Source organism: Marmota flaviventris, chromosome 13 (genome assembly GCF_047511675.1).
Source record: "Marmota flaviventris isolate mMarFla1 chromosome 13, mMarFla1.hap1, whole genome shotgun sequence".
Classification (NCBI taxonomy): domain Eukaryota; kingdom Metazoa; phylum Chordata; class Mammalia; order Rodentia; family Sciuridae; genus Marmota; species Marmota flaviventris.
Window position 1 is genome coordinate 21,630,376 of NC_092510.1, and position 21,106 is coordinate 21,651,481.

General features: G+C 39.6%; 1 protein-coding gene across 2 annotated transcripts in view; it reads left to right on the forward strand.

The window, feature by feature from the left end:
• Positions 1–15,400: 15,400 nt before the first annotated feature.
• The window catches only part of Frmd3 (FERM domain containing 3), a 251,189-nt gene continuing 245,483 nt past the window's right edge, over positions 15,401–21,106 (forward strand). For both annotated transcript variants that reach the window (XM_027955620.3, XM_027955619.2), the window contains exon 1: positions 15,401–15,695. In XM_027955620.3, the coding sequence (XP_027811421.2) occupies positions 15,549–15,695 (147 nt within the window). In that variant the 5' untranslated portion in view covers positions 15,401–15,548. The remainder of the gene's footprint in view (positions 15,696–21,106) is intronic.

The window sequence follows — 21,106 nt, forward strand, 5'->3', positions numbered from 1 at the left end:
AGACGAGAAGCAGGCATGCTGGGCTCTTTGTGGTAGTTTGCATTCTTGTTTGCAAAAAATAACTTCCATTCTCTGGGGACAAGGATTATACTTCCATTAACCATTATGTCCCATTGTCCTACACATAGAACACTTATAAATACCTATAAAATTTCATTTTTATATTTATCCCATAGATAGGATGTTGGAACATAATTTAATGTTAGATTTGGCCACAGAAATTGATTTGGTTGATTAAATTATATGATTTTTTTTTTTTTTTTTTTTTTTGGCAAGGCACAGTGGCACATGCCTGTAATCCCAGTGTCTCGGGAAGCCAAGGCAGGAGGATCACGAGTTCAAAGCCAGCCTCAGTAATATAGCAAGGCGCTAAGCAACTCAGTGAGACCCTGTCTAATAAAATACAAAATTGGGCTAGGGATGTGGCTCAGTGGTCTAGTGTCCCTGAGTTCAATCCCTGGTACCGCAATGCCCCCGTCCCCCCAAAAAATTATGCGATCATTTTGGTCAAAAACTTTAAAAGCTAGAATATGTTCTGTTACATTTCTTATTTTGTCCTTTGTCATGATGACCAGCACACATTCTGGGTTGTTCTGTAAGCCTGGGTCCTGGAGTGGAACTGACATATGATGATCATGTAGAATAAACAAGAAATAAATTGTTTAGTTATTGAGATTTTAGGGCCATCTGCTACTTCAGCGTAGCCTAGAGATGGGCTACAGTGTGACATTTCAATACATATATACTACATATAGTGGTCAGTTTGGCATATCTACTACCTCAGACATTTATTATTTCTTTGTGTTTTGAACTTTCCAAATCCCCTCTCCAGGCTGTTTTGAAATATTCAATCAATTGCTGTCAACCACAGTTATATTATGGGTACATAGTAGCAACTCCATAAGTGTTTGCTTCAAAAAGAGCTGAAGGGGTAAAATTGGCCTCAGTGTGAGGAGGAGGAGGGGAGACTTAAGAGGGGTCTAGAAGGCCTTATATATAAGGAAGGTCAGCAAGAGCCTAGCAGTGATGGGTATGGTCAAGTTTTCCAGATGAACTCAGCTGGGAAGGTTCACAGTGATTTTGGTCTCCCCTAAAGTCTCCAGTTTGCTTGCTATGTCACCAGCAAGCAAGCTTTGGATATGATTATACTGATTAGCCAGAAAAGAAGTGACACACAAAAAATATTGAACATTTCACAAAATCACTGGGCAGGAAGGAGTCATTGCTAGAGAAGCAGACTTGGGGAGGCATTTCCAGAAATAACACCACAGAATTTCTCAGAGAAAGCAGTATTTCCCAGCCCCACCAGGAAGGGCAAAAATAAATGGTTATAGCAAAGACACTCAAAATACAGTGGCTTCAAGGATATGAGTTTCTTCTTCATCTCATGATTTTAAGGTGAGCAGGATAGGTCAGTGGTCATCCTGGGACCCAGCAGACTTTCAAGTCATTCATTGTTCCCTCTTCCCTGAGTGTTGTCAACAATCTGGATTATCAAAGCTGAGTGCCTTGATCCTTATACCTTGTACCTTGATCCTAGTTAGTGGGAAGACAGAAGAGGAGGCACATCCATGGTTTTGCTTAAATCTGAACATGGCATATAGCACAGTGCTTCTACTTCATTGATAAGAAGTTAGCCACATGTTCATCTAACTGTTAGGAGCATGTTCTGGCCACGAATCCAATAATGGCTCCATTAGTACTGTACTAGTCAGTCAGCTGTCATTGCAATCGTGCTGTGTGACAGGCTACACTAAACCTGGTGACTTTTAAACAAGCATTTATTTGCATTCTCACAGATTTTCACATTGACTACTGTTTAGCTGGCCTAAGCTAGACCTTTGAAAGGCTCTGATTAAGGATTCAGGTTGACCGGACATGTTGCCAGGGTGGGGGTTTAGGTCAGCTCTTTGTATGTTTGTTCTGGGGCCCAGCCTGAAGGGACGGTATCTTTTCTTTTCTTTTCTTTTTTTTTTCTTTTTAGGAGAGATGTGCACAAGAGTGAGCAGAGAGGCTTGATTCTTCTGAAGACTCAGCCTAGAAATGGAACACTGTCACTTTCCTCCACATTTCATGGGCCAAGGCAAGTGACTGTGACTAAGCCCAACATCAGTAGGGCAAGAAAAAATACTCTGCCTACTCTACTGAGAGATACTCTGATTTTACATAACAAAGGCATGAACCTGTAATTCTAATATGGGGAGAGCATGAATAATCAAGAACAATGATTCAATTTATACTCTGTGAACTAAGAGGAGAATGTATTTTGATGGACAGCTAGAAATCTCTGCCACATAAAACTTTTTCAGTTGTTGGCATTCATAGAATTTCTATAGCATATTGGAATGAATTAGAAGGAATTTAGGACTATGTATTTAGTCCTATGTAAGCAGGACTTGGTGAAAAAAATTATATAAAAAATATATAAAAATTATAAACAAAATATAAAATATTAGTTATAAAAAATGAATTAACATTAAACTTAAGTAAAAGTTTCTATCTTTTATGAAAAAACTAAGTTTGCTTCTTGTGACCTTAATTATTTTATTGGTGTGTAATTTGTATACAAAATATAGTCACTTAAATTGCATAATTTGATGACTTGTGACAAATTTGTACACAACTTCTTTTGGGTATCAAATTTTATATTTGAAATGGTTATTTTCAAGTTCTTTGGAAATTTATTGTGGTAATAGTGATAGATTTTGAATAATCAATTGAACAATTTGGACTTGCTAATGCCGACCATCTTTGACCTGCAAAAATGGTAATTTTTTATGGTTTAATATAATACAATTAAATTTTGTCTAAGTATTTTTTAAAAAGTTGAAGATTTTTTAATTTTTTTAGGTAACAGGAATTGGTACATCCTTGGCCCTTTTTAAGAGACAGGGTCTTGCTAAATTGCCCAGGCTGGACTCAAACTTGTGATCTTCCTGCCTCAGTCTCCCCTGTTGCTGGGATTAAAGGGTGTGCCCTAAATTGAAGCTTTTTCTTTTAGCACATATAGATGTCAGCATACTAATCTTAAGAACTCACTAAAAAAATCAACTAATCATTAAATGTGAACTTTATTTCCCCAAAGTTGGCATTTTGCTTTGAATCCATAATACTTGCTAATACACAAACACATTTTTTTCATTTTTATAATTTTAAAAAATTATAAAAAGTTTCTAATTTCAATTTAACTTCAGGTGCACAAAATTGTTAGTTACACTATTGTACTTAAGCTAAAAATATCATTCAACAAATCTGCAAGGTGAGATTCATTTGCCAGATATATTAATTTTAGCTCATCGATTCTTGATGACTCTCTTTCCTTGAATGACAGTACATCTAGGTGTGAAAAGCAGAGTGGTACACTAATCCTATACTTTGCTGAAAAGCATAAACCAGATGGACTCCAGGAGCTCTTGTAAGATTCTATTTTAGTTTCATAGTTCCATGTGCAATTCAGAGCCATAGGCAAACATTTACATACGAGAGCTTCTCTATGAATAAACACCATGTGTTACTTGAATCTCCGGGTTTCATATAAAATTCATGCTGTATAGGGCCTTTACATCTTCCTGACATTGCAGCCAAATCATGACCACACACTTTTAGTGTTTCCATATCCCTCACCACCCAAAATCTTCACTTATTACCTCAAACAGCTCAGTTTGCTTGTATAACAAATAATGTTCCTCCAAGCATTTCTCTCCCTGGCTTCTAGTTAGCGCTATGAACTGACATAGTCACTCATACTTCAGTTGCATTAATTGACTGATAAATCTTCGGCTTACCATGCTTTCTCCATTATATGAAATGTCATCTGTGTGCTTGCTAATAGCATCATCTGATGAGGGATGCTTTTTTGTTTCCTTTGCTGTCAGTGGTTCCAATTAGGCTGTTGACAATTTCCATGTGGCAGATAAAATGAGCACTTCATCTCTGTATTTGGGTGAGGCATTTTAGCTTTAGCAATTAGTTTCATGACTTTGTAACCAGCTTTCTGATGGTATCGTTATCATACAAGGACTTTATTTCTTCTTATTTATACACAGATGCTTAAAACAATAAGTCTTTTTTTGTTTGTTTGTTTGTTTGCTTAGTGTGTGGGAGTAGGGCTGAGGTGGCAACACAGTTTGAATGGGGCCATTGCTCAATTTGATTTGTAAACAGGACATCTAAGATGAGGAAGAGAAGACATCGGTGCAGATAAATTCAAATTTAAGACAATGTTTAAAAATTACCTGATTAAAACTCTTTTTTTTACTGCTGTGTCTATTTTGTGAATCTGATAACTTTTAAATTTTATTAAGAAAAACTTCATAAATAAGTATGTGTAAAAAATTTCAATACAAAAAGATACTCAATAGAGTTTAAGTTTAAACCTTAATGTAAACTATGAACTAGCCTGATGCAAGATGACAAAAATGGGTGAAACACCTGCTTTTCATGGTTTAATATCCAGAATATATAAAGATCTCAAGAAATTAACACCCAAACACAGTCCAACCAACAAATGGACAAAAGAACTAAAAAGCCACTTTTCAATAGAAGAAACACAAATGGCCCACAAATACATGAAAAAGTGTTCAACAACTCTAGCAGTTGGGGAAATGTGAATCAAAACCACATTGAAATTTCATCTCATTACAGTCAGATTGGCAATTATCAAGAGTATGAATAATAATGTGTTGGCAAGGATGTGGGAGAAAGGTACACTCATACATTATTGAAAAAATATACTTCAGAAAAAATTTGAATTGATACATTTTTAGGGCATCTTCATTTTGAGAATGTTTTATAATAAATTTTGTCAAAAGTTAAAAGAATGAAATGTGTGGAATAACCCTCCAAATATTAAACTTTAATTTTCACTTAATTTAATAACAAAATTCCAAAAAGTACACAAAATATCACAGACCTTAATATCATAAAATATTAAGAAAAACCAATCTTGTGATGTTGTAAAGCCCCTAAGTCACTTTTTTAAAAATATTTTTTTAGTTGTAGTTGGTACAATATCTTTATTTATTTATTTTTATGTGGTGCTGAGGATTGAACCCAGTATCTCCCATGTGCAAGACAAGTGCTCTACAACTGAGCTACAGCCCCAGCCCCCCAAGTCACTTTTAATGAATAGAATTAATTATGTTTATTTAAAAAGTAGACAAAGAAATTCCAGTATGAACCTGAAATGGGCTAATTAAAAAATTCAAAAGCAAATAAAACTAAAGAGCAAGAAAGAACAATGGAGAGACTTAATGAAAAACTAATCATCTAACAGCAACTAATAAGAAAACAAAATATATTTTATAGTGGTATAAACGTTGGGTAAAGAGCATATTAGCTGAAAAAGAGAACTAAATATTTTTTGCTCACCTAAAAGACAAAAAATTTCACTGAAAAAAATTGATTTAAAAAAGAATTTTGCTGAAATAACCAAACTACAGTGAAATGAACCATCAGACAAATTGGGATATTCACATAGGCAAGCCAGAGTCACTGGTTATTGCTAATACTCCCACGGAGTCACATGCTGATTTCAGAAATTTCTTAAAAGGGACAACATAGTGTTCAGAGTATTTTCAATGGGGCTGGGAGTGTAGCTCAGTGGTAGAGTGCTTGTCTAGCATGTGTGGGGCACTGGGTTTGACTCTCAGCATGGCGAATAAATAAATAAATGCATTAAAAATATTTTCAATGATTATTTTAAAAAGCAAGACCTCATTTCTAGAACATTTTAGCTTCATAGAAAAATTATACAGAAAGTACAGAATTTCCATATACACTGTTTCACCCATTTTTCTTTCTTTTTTTCTTTATTGTTTCCTTTTAGTTATACATAATATTAAGATTCATTTTGACATAACTACAAAAGAATGGGATTAGTTTTCTCTAATTCAGTTCCCAGTATTTCCCCCTTTCCCTCTCCTTCCCCCCCCATTCCCTTCCCTTTATTCTACTGATCTTTCTGCTATTTACTTATAGTTTTTTTTTTTTTGAATTAGTGTCTGTGGATATACATAATGACTGTGGTATATTCATACACGTACATAGGAAGTTTAGGTCAGACTCATTCCACTATTCTTTCCTTATCCTGATCCTTCTCTCTTTCCCCTCAGTCCCTTCCTTTACACTGGTCTTTCTTATATTTTGGTGGAATCTGACCTTTTTTTCCCCCTTCCTTCTTTTGGATTAGCTTTCACATATCAGAGAAAATATTTGACCTCTGGTTTTCTGGGTCTGGTTTATTTCACTTAGCATGATAGTCTCTAGTTCCATCCATTTATCAGCAAATGCCATAATTTCATTCTCCTTTATGGCTGAGTAATACTCCATTGTGTGTGTGTGTGTATACATTTTTTTTATCCATTCATAGGTTGAAGGGCAATGGGAGGTTGGTTTCATAGCTTGGTTGTTGTGAATTATCCTGCTATAAATATTGATGTGACCGTAATACTGTAGCATGCTAATTTTAAGTCTTTTGGATATATACTGATGAGTGGGATACCTGGGTCATGTGGTAGTTCCATTCCTAGTTTTTTTTGAGAAATTTCTATACTTCTTTCCAGAGAGATTGCATTAATTTGCAGCCCTATCAACAATATATAAGTGTAACTTTTCTCCCACATCTTTGCCAACACATTATTACTCATATTCTTGATGATTGCCAATCTGACTGTAATGAGATGAAATTTCAATGTGGTTTTGATTCACATTTCCCCAACTGCTAAAGTTGTTGAACACTTTTTCATGTATTTGTGGGCCATTTGTTCCACTAAAGTGGCTTTTTAGTTCTTTTGTCCATTTGTTGGTTGGATTGTGTTTTGGGTGTTAATTTCTTGAGTTCTTTATATATTCTGGATATTAAACCATGAGAAGCAGGTGTTTCACTCATTTTGAACATCTTGCATCAGGCTAGTTCATAGTTTACATTAAGGTTTAAACTTTGTGTTTAACTGTTCTATGGGTTGTGCATGGTGTCATGTATCCACCCTTATACAATGGTACAGAATATTTTTACACCCTTAAAAATTCTCTGTGCTTCACCTATTCATCCTACCTGCTTCCTGAACTACTAATCTTTTTACTCCTGTCTCTATAGTTTTCTAGAATGTCATATGGTTGGAATGATACATTCTATAAGCTTTTCTGATTGGCTTATTTCACGTTTCAAGTTCTTCCATGTTTTTCTCATGACTAGAAAGCTATTTTTTTCCTCTTTGCCCAGTAATATCCCATTGTATTGATGAGCCACAGTTTGTTCACTGATTTACCTATTAAGGACATCTTGGTCACTTCCAATTTTTGACAATTCTGAATATGGCTGCTATAAACATCCATGTGCAAGGTTTTGTATGGACATAAGTTTTTAGCTCATTTGTATGAGTACCTAGAAATGGAATACTACCAAACTGTCTTCCAAAGTGGCTGTACCATTTTTAATTCCCATCAGTGATAAAGAGTTCCTGTCACTCCACGTCCACGTCCTGACCAGCATTTGGTGTTGTCAGTGGTCTAGATTTTATCTAGCTAATAGATGTGTATGACCTTCCTTAGTGATGTGATGTTAAGCACGTGCTTATAGATGCTTACTTTCATTTGCATATCTTCTTTGGTGAAGTGTCTGCTCAGATCTTTTGATGACCATTTTATTTTTTGGTGGTTCTGAGGATTGAACACAGAGCCTCACACATGCTAGGTAAGTACTTAACCTCTGAGCTACACCCCTGCTCTTCTTTTGCCCATTTTACAATTATATTATTTGTTTTCATACTGTTGAGTTTTAAGAGTTATCTGTATATTTTGAATATCAATCCTTGGTCTGATATGTGTTTTGAAGTACTTTCTTCTATTCTATGGCTTGTCTTAGTCTCAACAGTGTCCTTCCAAGAGAAAATGTTTTAAATTTTAATGAAGTCCAACTTTTCCGTGATTCTGGTTTTTATAAAAATTCAACACTAAACTCAAGGTTACCTACATTTTCTACCATTATTTTCTAGAAGTTTTAGTTTTCTATTTGGCATGTAGGTCTATGATCCATTTTGATTTAATTTTTGTGAACAGAATAAGGTCACTATCTAGATTCCTTTCATTATTATTTGGCATGTGTCTGTCCAGTTTCTCAGCACCATTTGTTAAAAAGACTATGCTTTCCTCACTGGTGCCCTGTTTCTTTGTCAAAGATCAGGTAGTTATATTTGTTTCTATTTCTGATTCTCTCCTGTTCCATTGGTTTAGTTGTCTATTCTTTTGCCAGTATCACACTGTCTTGGTTACTGGCCAGGTAGTGCCAGTCCTCAAAGTTTGTTTTTCTTCAGTATTGTGTCAGCTACTCTAAGTCTTTTTCCTTTCCACATAAACTTTAGAAACAATTGTTGATATTCACAAGATAATTTGCTGGAACTGATTTGAATTGCATTAAATCTACAGATAAATTTAGAAAGAACTGACATCTTAACAATGTTGAGTCTTCCTATCCATTAATGTAGAATGTATCTCCATTAGTTCTTGGATGTCTTTCATCAAAGTTTTGAAGTGTTCCTTATATAGATCTTGTAAATATTTTTTAGATTTACACCTAATTTATTTTTATTTATTTTTTTACTGAGGATAAAACCCAGGGGTGCTTTACCACTGAGCTACATCCCCAGCCCTTTTTATTTTTAATTTTGAGACAGGGCCTCACTGAGTTGTTTAGGGCCTCACTAAATTGCTGAGGCTGGCCTCAAACTTGTGATTCTCCTGTCTCAACCTCCTGAGTTGCTGGGATTTTAGACATGTGCCACCAAGCTTGGTCTTAAGGTGATCTCTCTTTTTTTGTGGTGCTGGGAATCTAACCCAGGGCTTCATGCATTCCAGGTGAATGTTCTAACACTGAGCCATATCCGTAGCCTGATATTTTTCAATTAGCAATTTTAAAAAAATATTTTTTAGTTGTAGATGTACATAATACCTTTGTTTATCAATTTATTTTTGTGTGGTGCTAAGGATCAAATCCAGTGCCTCACACGTGCCAGGCAAATGCTCTATCTACCATTGAGCTACAGCCCCAGTCCCTCAATTAGCAATTTTTAATGGCTGTAAAAATGTTTATTTTTAAAGATCAATCTATGACATTTACAACCATCAATCTTTTGTGGCCAAGCCACTTTTTATACATCTGTGGCTCACCAAAGTATTGTTACGCATGAGTTGGGAACATTTTTGATAAGGAATGGCAGTAATAATCACTGAACATGAGCCACTACTTTTGTTAAGAACTGGACATTGCAGTCACTGGCATGGTTGATGTTCTCATGCCTCAAATGAACCCACGTTTTCATTATTCAGATGTCTCTGATCATCTGTGTGAACAAGCCTAGATCTGAGAATAGAGGGGTGGATTTAGTCAGGTGTTTGTTCACTAGAGCTATAACTGTTCTGTCCTACAGATCAGCCACCAACAACATTCCTGGAGGTCACATCACTCCAAAGTCCACTTGGGTTTCACTGTTCCTGACTCTACCCTTGTCCTCCTTGGCACAAGAAGTTTAAGCAGCACTCTTTGGCCCCTGAAGACCCAGGCTCCGATCATCCCCATTTAAATCAATTGCAGTGTCTTTCACAGCATTGCCATGGTGATGCCTTTCAACGATGGCGGGATGGCAGTGCTTCCTTCAATGATTCTCTTTTTTGTTTAAAAATTTTTCACTTGTTGTTTTTAGATATACACGACAGTAGAGTGTATGTGACATATACATACATGGAGTACAACCCATTCCAATTAGGATCCCATTTTTGTGGCTGTACATAATGTGAAGTTACACTGGTTGTGTATTCATGTATGAGCAAAGGAAAGTTAAGTCCAATTCATTCTATTGTCTTTCCTATTCCCATTTCCCCTCCCTTCCCTTCATTCCCCTTTGTCTAATCCAGTGAACTTCTCTACCTTCCCCGCCCCCCTTATTATATGTTAGCATTGGCATATCAGAGAGAACATTTGGCTTTTGGTTTTTTGAGACTGGCTTATTTCATTTAGAATGATAGTCTCAAGTTCCATCCATTTATCAGCAAATGCCATAATTTCATTCTTCTTTAAGGTGGAGTAATATTCCATTGTGTATATATGCTACATTTTCTTTATCCATTCATCTGTTGAAGGGCACCTAGATTGGTTCCATAGTTTAGCTATTGTGAATTGAGCTGCCATAAACATTGTAGTATGGTGATTTAAAGTTCTTTGGGTATAAGCTGAGGAACGGGCTAGTTGGGGTGAATGATTATCCATTCCAAGTTTTCTAAGGAGTCTCCATAGTGCTTTCCATAGTGTTTGCACCAATTTGCCATCCTACCAGCAATGTATGAGTGGACCTTTTCCCTCACATCCTTGCCATCATTTACTGTTACTTATATTCTTGATATTTGCCATTCTGGCTGGAGTAAGATAGAATCTCAGTGTAGTTTTAATTTGCACTTCTCTATTGCTAGAAATATTGAACGTTTTTTTCATGTATTTGTTGACAATTTGTATTTCTTCTGTGAAGTGTCTGTTCAGTTCCTTTGCACATTTATTGAATGGGTTATTATTTATTTATTTTTTTGTGTTAAGCTTTTTGAGTTCTATGTATATCCTGGAGATTAGTGCTCTATCTGAGGTGCAGGTGGCAAAGATTTTCTCCCATTCTGTAGGCTTTCTCTTCACATTCTTGATTGTTTCCTCTGTTATGATGAAGCTTTTTAGTTTGATACCATCCCATTTATTGATTCTTGATTTTCCTTCTTACACTTTAGGAGTCTTATTGAGGAAGTCAGTTCCTGAGCCTACATAATGGAGAGTTGGACCTACTTTTTCTTCTGTTAGGCCCAGGGTTTCTGGTCTAATGCCTTTGTCCTTGATCCACTTTGAGTTGAGTTTTGTGCAGGTTGAGGGACAGGAGTTCAATTTTAATCTGCTACATATGGATTTCCAATTTTCCCAGCACCATTTGTTGAAAAGACTGTCCTTTCTCCAATGTATGTTTAAGAAGCCTTATCTAGTATGAAATAACTGTATTTATGTGGGTATGTCTCTGTCTCTCCTTCTGTTCCATTGGTCTTCATGTCTGTTTTGGTTCTAATACCATGCCAGTTTCACTACTATAGCTCTGTAGTATAATTTAAGGCCTAGTAATGTGATGCTTCCTGCATTACTTTTCTTGCTAAGGATTTCTTTGGTTCTTATGGGCATCTTATTTTTCCAAATTTATTTCATGATTGTTTTTTCTATTTTTATGAAGAATGTCATTGGAATTTTAATAATAATTGCATTAAATCCATACAATGCTTTTGGTAGTATGGCCATTTTGATAATATTAATTCTGCCTACCCAAGAACATGGGAGATATTTCCATTTTTCTAAGGTCTTCTTCAATTTCTTTCTTTAATATTCTGTAGTCTTCATTGTAGAGGTCTTTCACCTCTTTTCTTAGAATGATTCTCTAAAAGCCTTGGTGTGGGGGACATGATTAAAGAGATACAAGTGGGCTACTCGAGAAAATCCATTTCAATGCTTCCTTCTCTGTGATTATTTGGATAATTTCCTGCACACATACCAAGAGATTCTTCCTTTCATATTTTTATTTAACTGAGTTCAAAAGTCAATCAGTTTAGATGGTACATTGAAACCAAAGTCACTGAAGAGTACACTGAATTAACAGGTTCATACAAACACACAGTCTTCAATTTAAATTAGGAGAATCTTGTAGTTATTTTTCTTCCTAGGGTTGACTTTGTAATTAGCCTCCCAGGGAGTTCCTGGATATGATTCAAGTATTAAGAGTGAAGTAGACATCGGTGATAGGAGAGGGAGAAGAAGGTTGGCTTCTCTTATCAAGGTAACTGCTTCTAGTGTGATAGGGTCTTCAAACAAGGCAGGAACACCTCATTACATAAGGTAAGAAGGTCTGCTATTGCTCTCAAGAAGTGCTTGGGCTTGAGTTACTAAGAATCATCCAAATTCTCTTTTATAGTTCTATTCTTATTTCCAGAGTCCCACTCTTTTCTGATGCTAAGTCTTTCACTTATGAAATCTGATGAGGCTGATGATTAAATTGACTTTATAATTTGGCAACTTGTAGATGAAGTTTTAAGTTTGTTTTTTAGTTGTTTTAGTCTTGTATTTCAATTAATAAAAATTTCTTTCAGCTCTGTTATAGAAATGCTTAGGATATGAGATGCCCCCATAAAACCCATGTGTGAGACAAAGCATTTCGGAGGTGAAATGATTAGATTATGAGAGCTATAATGTAATTAGTGGATGAATCCATTTGATGGATTGATAATTTGAATGGATTAATGTGGGTAACTGTAGGCAGGGAGGAGGAGGCTGGAGGAAGTATGTCAATGAGGGTGTACCCTTGGGGATTATATTATCCCTTGACCTCCCCCCTCTCCACTCCTTTCTGGTTGCCATGTTTGAGATACTTTCCTCTGCCACCTCTTCTACCATGATGTTCTGTTTCACCTCAGGACCCAGAGCAATGGAGTTGGTAAACCATGAACCGAACCTCTAAAACTGTAGTCCAAAATAAATGTTTCTTCCCCTGTTTCTTGTCAGGTATGTAGGGATGTTGGCTGTTGAGAGCCACAAGCAAGTCAGGATGGTGCCTGGCATTTTGCCAGAAGGAGTGGTTGGGAGGTAACCCCGGCGAGCTATTGGGATGGTGATAATTGGGTTAAGCTGTGCATAATTTTTGGGATGATGACTGATTGCTGTAACTGGATGATTCTGGGTTGGGACGAGCTGTGTGTTCAGTTGTATATGTAGACCTCTGCTGTCCGGCAATGGGGAGGTTCTTGCTGCCTCAGGTGCCTGCTACTTTTGAGTTCTCGCGGAGTTCCCATTGAGTTCCTGTTGAGTTCTCTTGGAGTTCCCATTGGGTTCTGGAATAAAGTTCATTCCTGCTTGAATCTACAAGTGGCTCGTGACCTCCCGGTTATTTGTGCCCAGCCAGACTAAGGCAGTTGGCCATGGCAGTGCAAAGCTAACACAAGAAAGAATACAGCTTCTTTTAGTCTTGAGCTGAATATTTAGGACTCTGAGAGTATCCTTGATTTTCTTTAAGTAGTTCAGGTTTAAACTCATTCTTGTGAGTTCATTTTTAGTTCCTCTTTCTTCTTTTTCTTCTTCTTAATTATATTATTATTATTATTATTATTTTGGACAATGATTTCCCATAGGACAAGATTTTGGACACTTGATTTCCCAAAGACTTGTCTTCAGTGGGTACTTCAATTCAGGTAAAAGGTAATGTACTTAGCTGTTTTCCCCCTGACACATGCTAAGGGGTTCCAGAGCCCATATTTTTATACTACTTGAAATCTGAGCCTTTATTCCTAAATAGGGCAGATACCCAATCTCAGATTCTTCTCATATCCTCAAACTCTGTTTCTTGCAGAACCACATTGGATGATCTTTGTTTTGTCTTTCTACATACTGTCCTTTTTGGGCCTTTTTTTCTTCTTTGAAATATGAGATAATAATTTGGAGCCTAATGATCACTATAATAAGATGAATAAGTGTGTGGACTTGGAGGAAAATCATGGATTATGTTGGGTGGTGACTTTTCTTTGATTTCTTGGCTACCTACTTTTTGGGTTGGGAGAGATGATTCAAACATAGTTGCAGTTTTCAAACTAGAGTGGCTATCATCACTGACACTTCATATATACATATGTGGCTTTGCAGGTTACAAATAGTAACCTGTGCTCCACTGGCCTTGTCTCATCCCAGCTTCTCACCTGTGAGAGGGGAGGCAGCTGTATTCCCCTTTGGCATTGAGAAAAGAAATGATGAGACTTTCCAAGATCCACAGAGTGGGCAGTAGCTGGGCCAAGAATCAAATCAATATCTTGCTAGACCCTGTCTTCTCCTTTAGGTTCTGCCCTAATTTTCGAAGCCCCAGGAGAAGAGTATATAAGATGGCTCATGTACTATTTCCAAGTATTTAAAAGTCAAAATCCAGCTATCAAATGTTATAATAAACATACTCTATCTTCCTATCTGGACAAATTGTTGCAGTTTGGTGAATCCAGAAGCAGACACTAGCCTGTGGGATGTTTATTATGATGAAGGAGGGGAGGAAACAGGAGCAGGTAGAGGGAGAAGTCCATAGGCAATGCAAGCACCTAGCCACAGTCAACCCCACCAGGTGTCCTACAGCATTTGTGGCCTATTACACAGTACCGTGGTAGGTAAAATTCCTGGACCTTGCCTTCTCCACAGGACCTGACACACCTTTGGATGAGGGGGCTCCTGGCAGGTGTGGCAAACCTTGAAAGAGCTGGGCAAGTCCTTCCTCTAACAAACATTCCTTTATGTTCAAGAAAGGGCAGCAGGGCAAGAGGGTTCCCATCAGTTTCTATTCTATTATCCAAGTCCCCACCTCTAAGCTCCATATAGCTGCCTTAAAGGCCACAGTTGGTCACCCAATTGGGCCTAGGGAACATCACACAGGGGCTTGTGTTCCTCTGGGAATGATAGCAATTTCCCAAGAGATCATAGGGTTCCCCGCACGCAGAGATTGGTGTAAAACGGGATGAGACACATCTCCTTTGCCATTACATTCCTGGGCAACTGGAGGTGAAGGAGATTCTCAAAGGGAGAAGAGCAGGATAGGGATCCTTCTTGTCAGGGTTTAATGTACAACCACACATTATACTGAGACGTTGGGAGGTATAAACAAGAAATTGCTTGAGGAAAGCTCTAAATTTCTTAAAGAAGGGGATTGACTCCCAGTTAATATAAAGTAAACCAACGGTTTAAAAAAATCCCCATGAGGAACAGACATTGTTACTATTAGCGGTATTTCTGGAGTAGCTTGCCTCCTGTCACTCTTTGGGGGCTCTCCATCTACTCAACAATCCTTTCCCGCAGTGGAATCCCCCTTGCGGGAGTGGGTCAGGATCCTTCTTCGCCTTTTGCTCGCGGCCAGGTTTCTGGGGCGGAGCAGTGCGGGGTGCTGTCGGGCGCCTAGGGTGGCCCTCCGGACTGGGACAAACCACTACCAGGAGCCAGATCAATAGCTGCCAGCAAAGGAGGCGGAGGAGAGACCGAGGAATGCTTGGGGCCCAGCCTGACGCAGCGGCAGCGGCGGCGGAGCAGGCCACTGCTAGGGCTCCCGGGCCAACCAAAACAGCTGTCCCTCCGCCTTCGCCTCCAGCTGCTCGGTGCGCGTGGGAGTGAGTGCGTAGCGCGCCCGCTGGGGGTCGCGGGCTCTGTGCATCCTTTGCGATCCAGCCCTGGCGAAGGGAGGCGCACTAGCGCGCGCGACAGGAGGAGGCGGGGAAAGAAGCGGGCGAGGCCGAGGAGAGGGAGGGGGAGGGAGGAGGAGGGAGGAGGGAGGAGAGAGGGACCCGCCCGCCAAGCCCCGGCTGCCCAGCATGTGTGGCCGCAGGCATCCGACGCTGCCGCTGTCCCCCGGCTGAGCCGCGCCCGGGTGTCCCGGACGCTGCGTGAGCCAGTGTGTGTGTCCGCGCCGGTGAGCGCCCCGCCGCGCCGGCCCTAGCCTCTCGCTCGCTCCCGGTTGCTGCGGTGCATGTTCGCTTCCTGCCACTGTGTGCGGAGAGGCAGGAGGACCATGAAAATGATCCACTTTCGGAGCTCCAGCATCAAATCGCTCAACCAGGAGATGAAATGCACCATCCGGCTGCTGGACGACTCGGAGATCTCCTGCCACATCCAGGTGCGGGAAGCACCCGGAGAGGGTGCAGGGCGCGGGGTACTCCTCCCGGGAGCAGGGCTGAAGGGGTGCTCTGAGGGTGGGCGTGCGCGGGTAGGAAACCCACCCGAGCTCAGGAGTCCGGCTAGAAAGCCAGATTTCTCCTCGTTTGCCCTCCGAGGCTGGGGTCTTTAAATGCCAGCCATGAGGGCATGGTCCTCCGCAGGCTCCAGGCGCACCTTATCTGCGCCCGGGCCCCTTACCTGACATGCACCTTGCACTCCTGTCTCGCTGTCCCCAGGTTGGGGGAGCTGGGTAATTACCTCCGGGGGCCCCTGGCCCCTTCTGACCCTGCTTCACCAGGAAGTGGGAGCCCCGCGAGCTGAGAGGGACACTTGCCTGTCGCCCACTCTTGTTTCCTCCCTTTCTCCACGTGGATAAGGCATGCACCAGTCTGGGTTCACTCATTTCTCTCTCCCGCGCCCAGGCTCCAAAGGTGCCCTCAGTCTAGGACCCTCTTCCGGCTCCCTCCTGCCCCTCTGCCAGTGGTCTTTACTTCTCTGTGTGGGGCAATGTCGAAGTTTCCCCAGAGTGAGAAAGATTGGGTAGCCTTGGGCTCCAGCTTTGAGAAGTGCGATGCGCACAGGGTTGAACTGGAGCTACCTCGAGAGGAACACGTGAAGTCCGAGCTTTTCGGAGAAAGGATAAGGATTTGTGATGCCAGCAATGGGGAATCCTGCAGAGAACCGGGTCCTGGGAAAAAGAGTCCTTTGGAATCTTGACGGACATTCACTATTGCCCAATGTAGAGAATGCGCTGTTGCTTTGGCAAATACATCTTTGCTGGCATCCCTTTCCTTGGGTAGTAAGTGCCTTTGGGCTTGCAGATCTAGTGTGAACTGCGAGTGTGTGTGTGTGCATGCACACGTGTGTGTGCATTTGCGATGCGTGTCTATATATAGGCAAGTCTGTGCCTCTTTCCCTGATCCCAAAGATGCCCCACTAGGAGCACACAATCTGGAAAGGTCGTGTCAGGGGCTCGGTACTATTAGCTTCTGACTTCAAAAATTTTTAATTATTTCTGGGATTTCCTCTTCTCACCTACCAGTCTTGAGTCTTTAGGTTCCAGGACCATGCCTGTGAGAGGTGAATGGGGCAGCGTCTCCCAGTGGCAGGAATCCTCTCTAGACTGTGTGTTAACCATATATGAATGAAAGGTCTTTCCCTACCTATTAGAAAAAAAATCTAACGTCCCCAGATGGTGTCATCATTTAACCAATCAAAACGAATTAAACCTTTATATATATATATATATATGGAGTTTATGGCACTAGGACAGTGCAATTCATCTGTAAGCTCATAGCCAGGCAGGTTTCAAGACAGAGATGTGATGCCCTATGATCTGGCAGGAAAGCAGGCTCTGGTTGAATTTTCTGAAGAATCTTGAAATTTCACTCTGAGCTAAGCACCACTGCTAAACTTAATAATAAAAGGATTAGCAGGCTAGGCAGCTTTTCTGCTGCCACCGTGGTTGCGCAGAAATGTTTGGCAGGTACTGTCTTGTGATCCAGAGAGAGGTTTGCATGTTTTGCTTGAAGTGCTAAAGTGGATGTATGGGTGACTTAAGTCACAATGAATGTGCAGATAATAAAGGGGCCAACAGTAGACTGTGAGGCTGTTGTGGTCTCTCCCAGTCTCTCAGCCCTCTACTTTCTCTGAATAAGATGGAATTGACATTTGTTTTTTCTTTCTCTCCTTTAAGACCAACTCTTCCTTAGAATAGATAAGTAGCCCCCAAAGGACAAGCATTTGTTTTCTATTGTTCTAGGAAGCAATCAAGTTTCTTAGCCTAATAACAATTTGGAAAGTTTTAATTTTTATAGCCCAGCTGATGTCAAACAGGTTAAATTTTGTATTCCAAAATGTTGATTTTGACATTGATTAAAAAAATCATGACACATTTTTTTCTGCCTCTCCTGTCCCCAGATGGTGATATTATTTAACCAATCAAAATGAATTAAACCTTTTTATTTTGATGATTTTGGACATAATACTTCTTAGAGTATTCCAAACAAGAATTAAAATTTTGCTTCCAGGTATCATCTAGGTTTATCCCAGTTTGTTTAGAGAACAATAGTATTTAAAAAACAAATCAAAAATACTTAGAGGCATCAGCACTTATTTTGGGAAAATCCACTTGTGTTTCTTCCTTCCATTCTTTTCTCCTTCCTTTCCCTTCCTTCCCTCTCCCTTCCAGGGAACAAAAAGTTAAAGGACTGTATGGACTATCACAGAGAGGCACACCCTCCCACCATAGCCCATACCTGTCTGCCTGAGTTAGGAGCTCTCACACCTGGTGCCTATCTGACCCCTGTTCTCTCCAAGGTTCAGGTGCTATCTGTGGAGCCCAGAACAAGTGGAGAAACTCAGGTCAGGAATCCTTGGAAAGATCCTTCCAAGGATCAGTCTGCCTTCCTTGTAAGTGAGTACCCCAGGTTGAAAGAAAGACATCTACTCAAATAGGTTCCCTTGGCAAGGTGCTGGAAGGTGGCTGCTCTGGAGATGAATTCAGGACATGGTAGAAATCTTCCAGATTGTTGTTTGGGACCATGTAAAAACTCTAGGTACCAGTTTTGAGTATCTTGCACGTGACAGCCCTTTGCACTTATTAGATCTAGTCTTTACTACAACCTTTAGATAGGTATGGTTTCCATCTTATGGATAAAAAAAACAGAGACACTGAGATTTTAAGTGACTTGTCCAAGACTACATCTCTAAAAAGAGGCTTGAGTTTCTGGCATTCAAACCCCAAAATTATTTGGATCCAAAGCTCATGTATATTTTTGACATATTACCCCATAGTTAAATTGCCCAACTTTCAGTGACACTTCCAGACACTGAAGTCAATAAACCCAAGGTATGGGGTTTGCACCAGTGAAAGGCCAGTCGAGACTCATGATTAGTGAGGTCGAAGTGATCCTCCCTGCCAGTTTGCAAATTTAACGTACCCAGAGTCTGATAGGAAAGCTGGTAGCCCAGAGCTGATTGAACACCACAATCCAAAGGCCTCTGGGGGTCATTTCTGCTCTCAGGAGATTTGGTGTTTGCCTTCAAGAAATCTATGCCACACTATATTTTTATATTTAAGATTGTGGCACCTCAAATTATCCCTGTGCATTAAAAGATGAAGCTAGAAGCTAAGGGGAACTTGCCTGGCTGTGCTTTGATTACAGGGTGTGATATAAAGAGGAACACATGAAAAGGTTTTGTCCTCTCAGTGTACTTTCCACAAAAGGCAGAAGGCGAGTATTCTACTTGCTACTTCCCTCTACCCCAGGATATTTGCATTTACTAGTTTTTTTTTTAAATGAAAAGATGTTGCAAAACAACAGATTTTAAATATTTCTTTCCCAAGTGATAATTTTATTGTATTTGAAAAGAAAACTTTCAAATACACAAACTAACAGCTTAGTCTCAGCACCCTGGTGGCTAGTTCCAGTAGGAAATTTGGAAGTCACTATCTCTGTCTCATCAGTTGTATAGGATGCTGTCCCATCATCTCATTTACATGTAAATATTTAAGTAAAATGGAAAAGGAATTCCAAATAAATTTGGAGTAAAAGGGGAGCACTGGATAGAGGCTCAAGGAAGGGAAGGAGTCGCTGAATGCTCCCTATTGGCTTTTTCCATTTGAGCCAAACCTTGAGGTTCAGATATTGTAGGAGGATGTAGGTTTAGCCCTACCCCTCTTTTTTCATTCAATCTTGCTGCTTTAATTACAGCAGAGTCCTAGCCATCCTTTATCCATTTTTCAGAAACTGGCACAGATATTCACAACTCTTTCTAATAAACTTGCCATTTTTAATACTAATATCAATTGAGTAAAATTTAGACTTTTTTACATTATTCATCTTTAGCAAAACCTGGTGAACATGGATGACATGTTTTGAATTTGTGTTTGCATTTGAACAGCAGTCCCAGCATAGTGCTTTTCACATAATAAGAACTCAGTAAATAAAGGTACAGATTGAATAATTTCCTTTCTAGTCTATTAAATTCACAAGGGTAGGGACATTTTTGTTGTTGATGTTGTTCACCATGGAGTCCCTAATACCTGGAGTAGTGTCTGTATTATTTTATGTGTTCATTAAATGAATAAGAGCTAACCTACACAATATTTAATTTAGCTTTCAACACAAGGATAGCATGATAGCATTGGCTTGGAATCAAATGTGTGATTTAATTATGTTAGCAACCAGTTGTGTGACATTGAGTGAGTCATTTCTTATTTGTAAATTAAAGGAGTTGGGTTAGAAGAATGACAACAGTTTTAAAAGTCTCTGGTTTAATTATTACATAGGAAAATTGCATTTGAGCAAAACAGGGCTATCAACCGAGTGGTTACATTCACATTATCTCAGGTGATTTTCATAATTATCCCACATTATCTTCATTTTATTGATGTTACTGTGTTATTGCATGTTATCTCCATCTTGCAGATATGGAAAATGAGATTCAGAGTGATTAAGCAATTTGGGTCACCTGGGCCAATTAATAGTGAGCCATGTTCAACTCACTATTCCAGGTAGAAACCCAGGTCATTTGATGCAAATTCCAGAACTCTTTTTTCTCCGTGGCAATGCCTCTTGGGACTTGAGAGTTAGGATGCTTTTAGTTGCAAGTAAGAGAGTAGCTAAGTTAAAGTGGCTTAAATATTAAGGACACTTATTATCTTACCTAGCAAGAAGTCCAGAGATGAGACAGCTTCAGGGCTGTTCTCCATGCTGCATAGGCCCAGGTGCTTTCCATCTTTCCACTTTGCCATCTTCAGCATGACTGCTATGTCATTATAGCCTCCCTGATTATAAGGTGGCTGCAATACTGCATGTTGGACACTACTACACCCAACACCCGGAGGAGGCACTCCCTCATGCGTTTCTTTTTATCACAGAGGCACACCTCTCCTGGAGAACCCTTCAGTCCTCCCATCAGATTCCGCTGGCCAGGACTGGATCACATTCTCATGCCCTAGCTACAAAAGCATCTAGGAATATGTCCATCTTTATAATGGGAGATGAGCTTTGCCATTATGGAAGGAACAGAGGAGTGTGTGTGTGTGTTGGGGAGGAACAGCTAGCTGTTGGCTGATCAAGTTTTGGTGTCTTTCAGAACCCATGAAATTGGATTGTAATTATTATTTCAAGAAATCCTTCAGGAGAGTTTAATAAAATGTTTTCTAAGCTCTGGCTTATTTTAGAAAATATTTGTATGATCCAGTTCCAAAACAATAAAAATCATTAGATAATCCTTTGTGGGTTTGTGCTGTTAAATATCAGCTCAGTCCTTACTGAAGCTGTATGTTCTGGGCCACTGAAAGGTGGCTTGTCTAGAGCAGGTGCAGCTCTCTACAGAGAGCAAGCTTTATGCTTGTTGAGG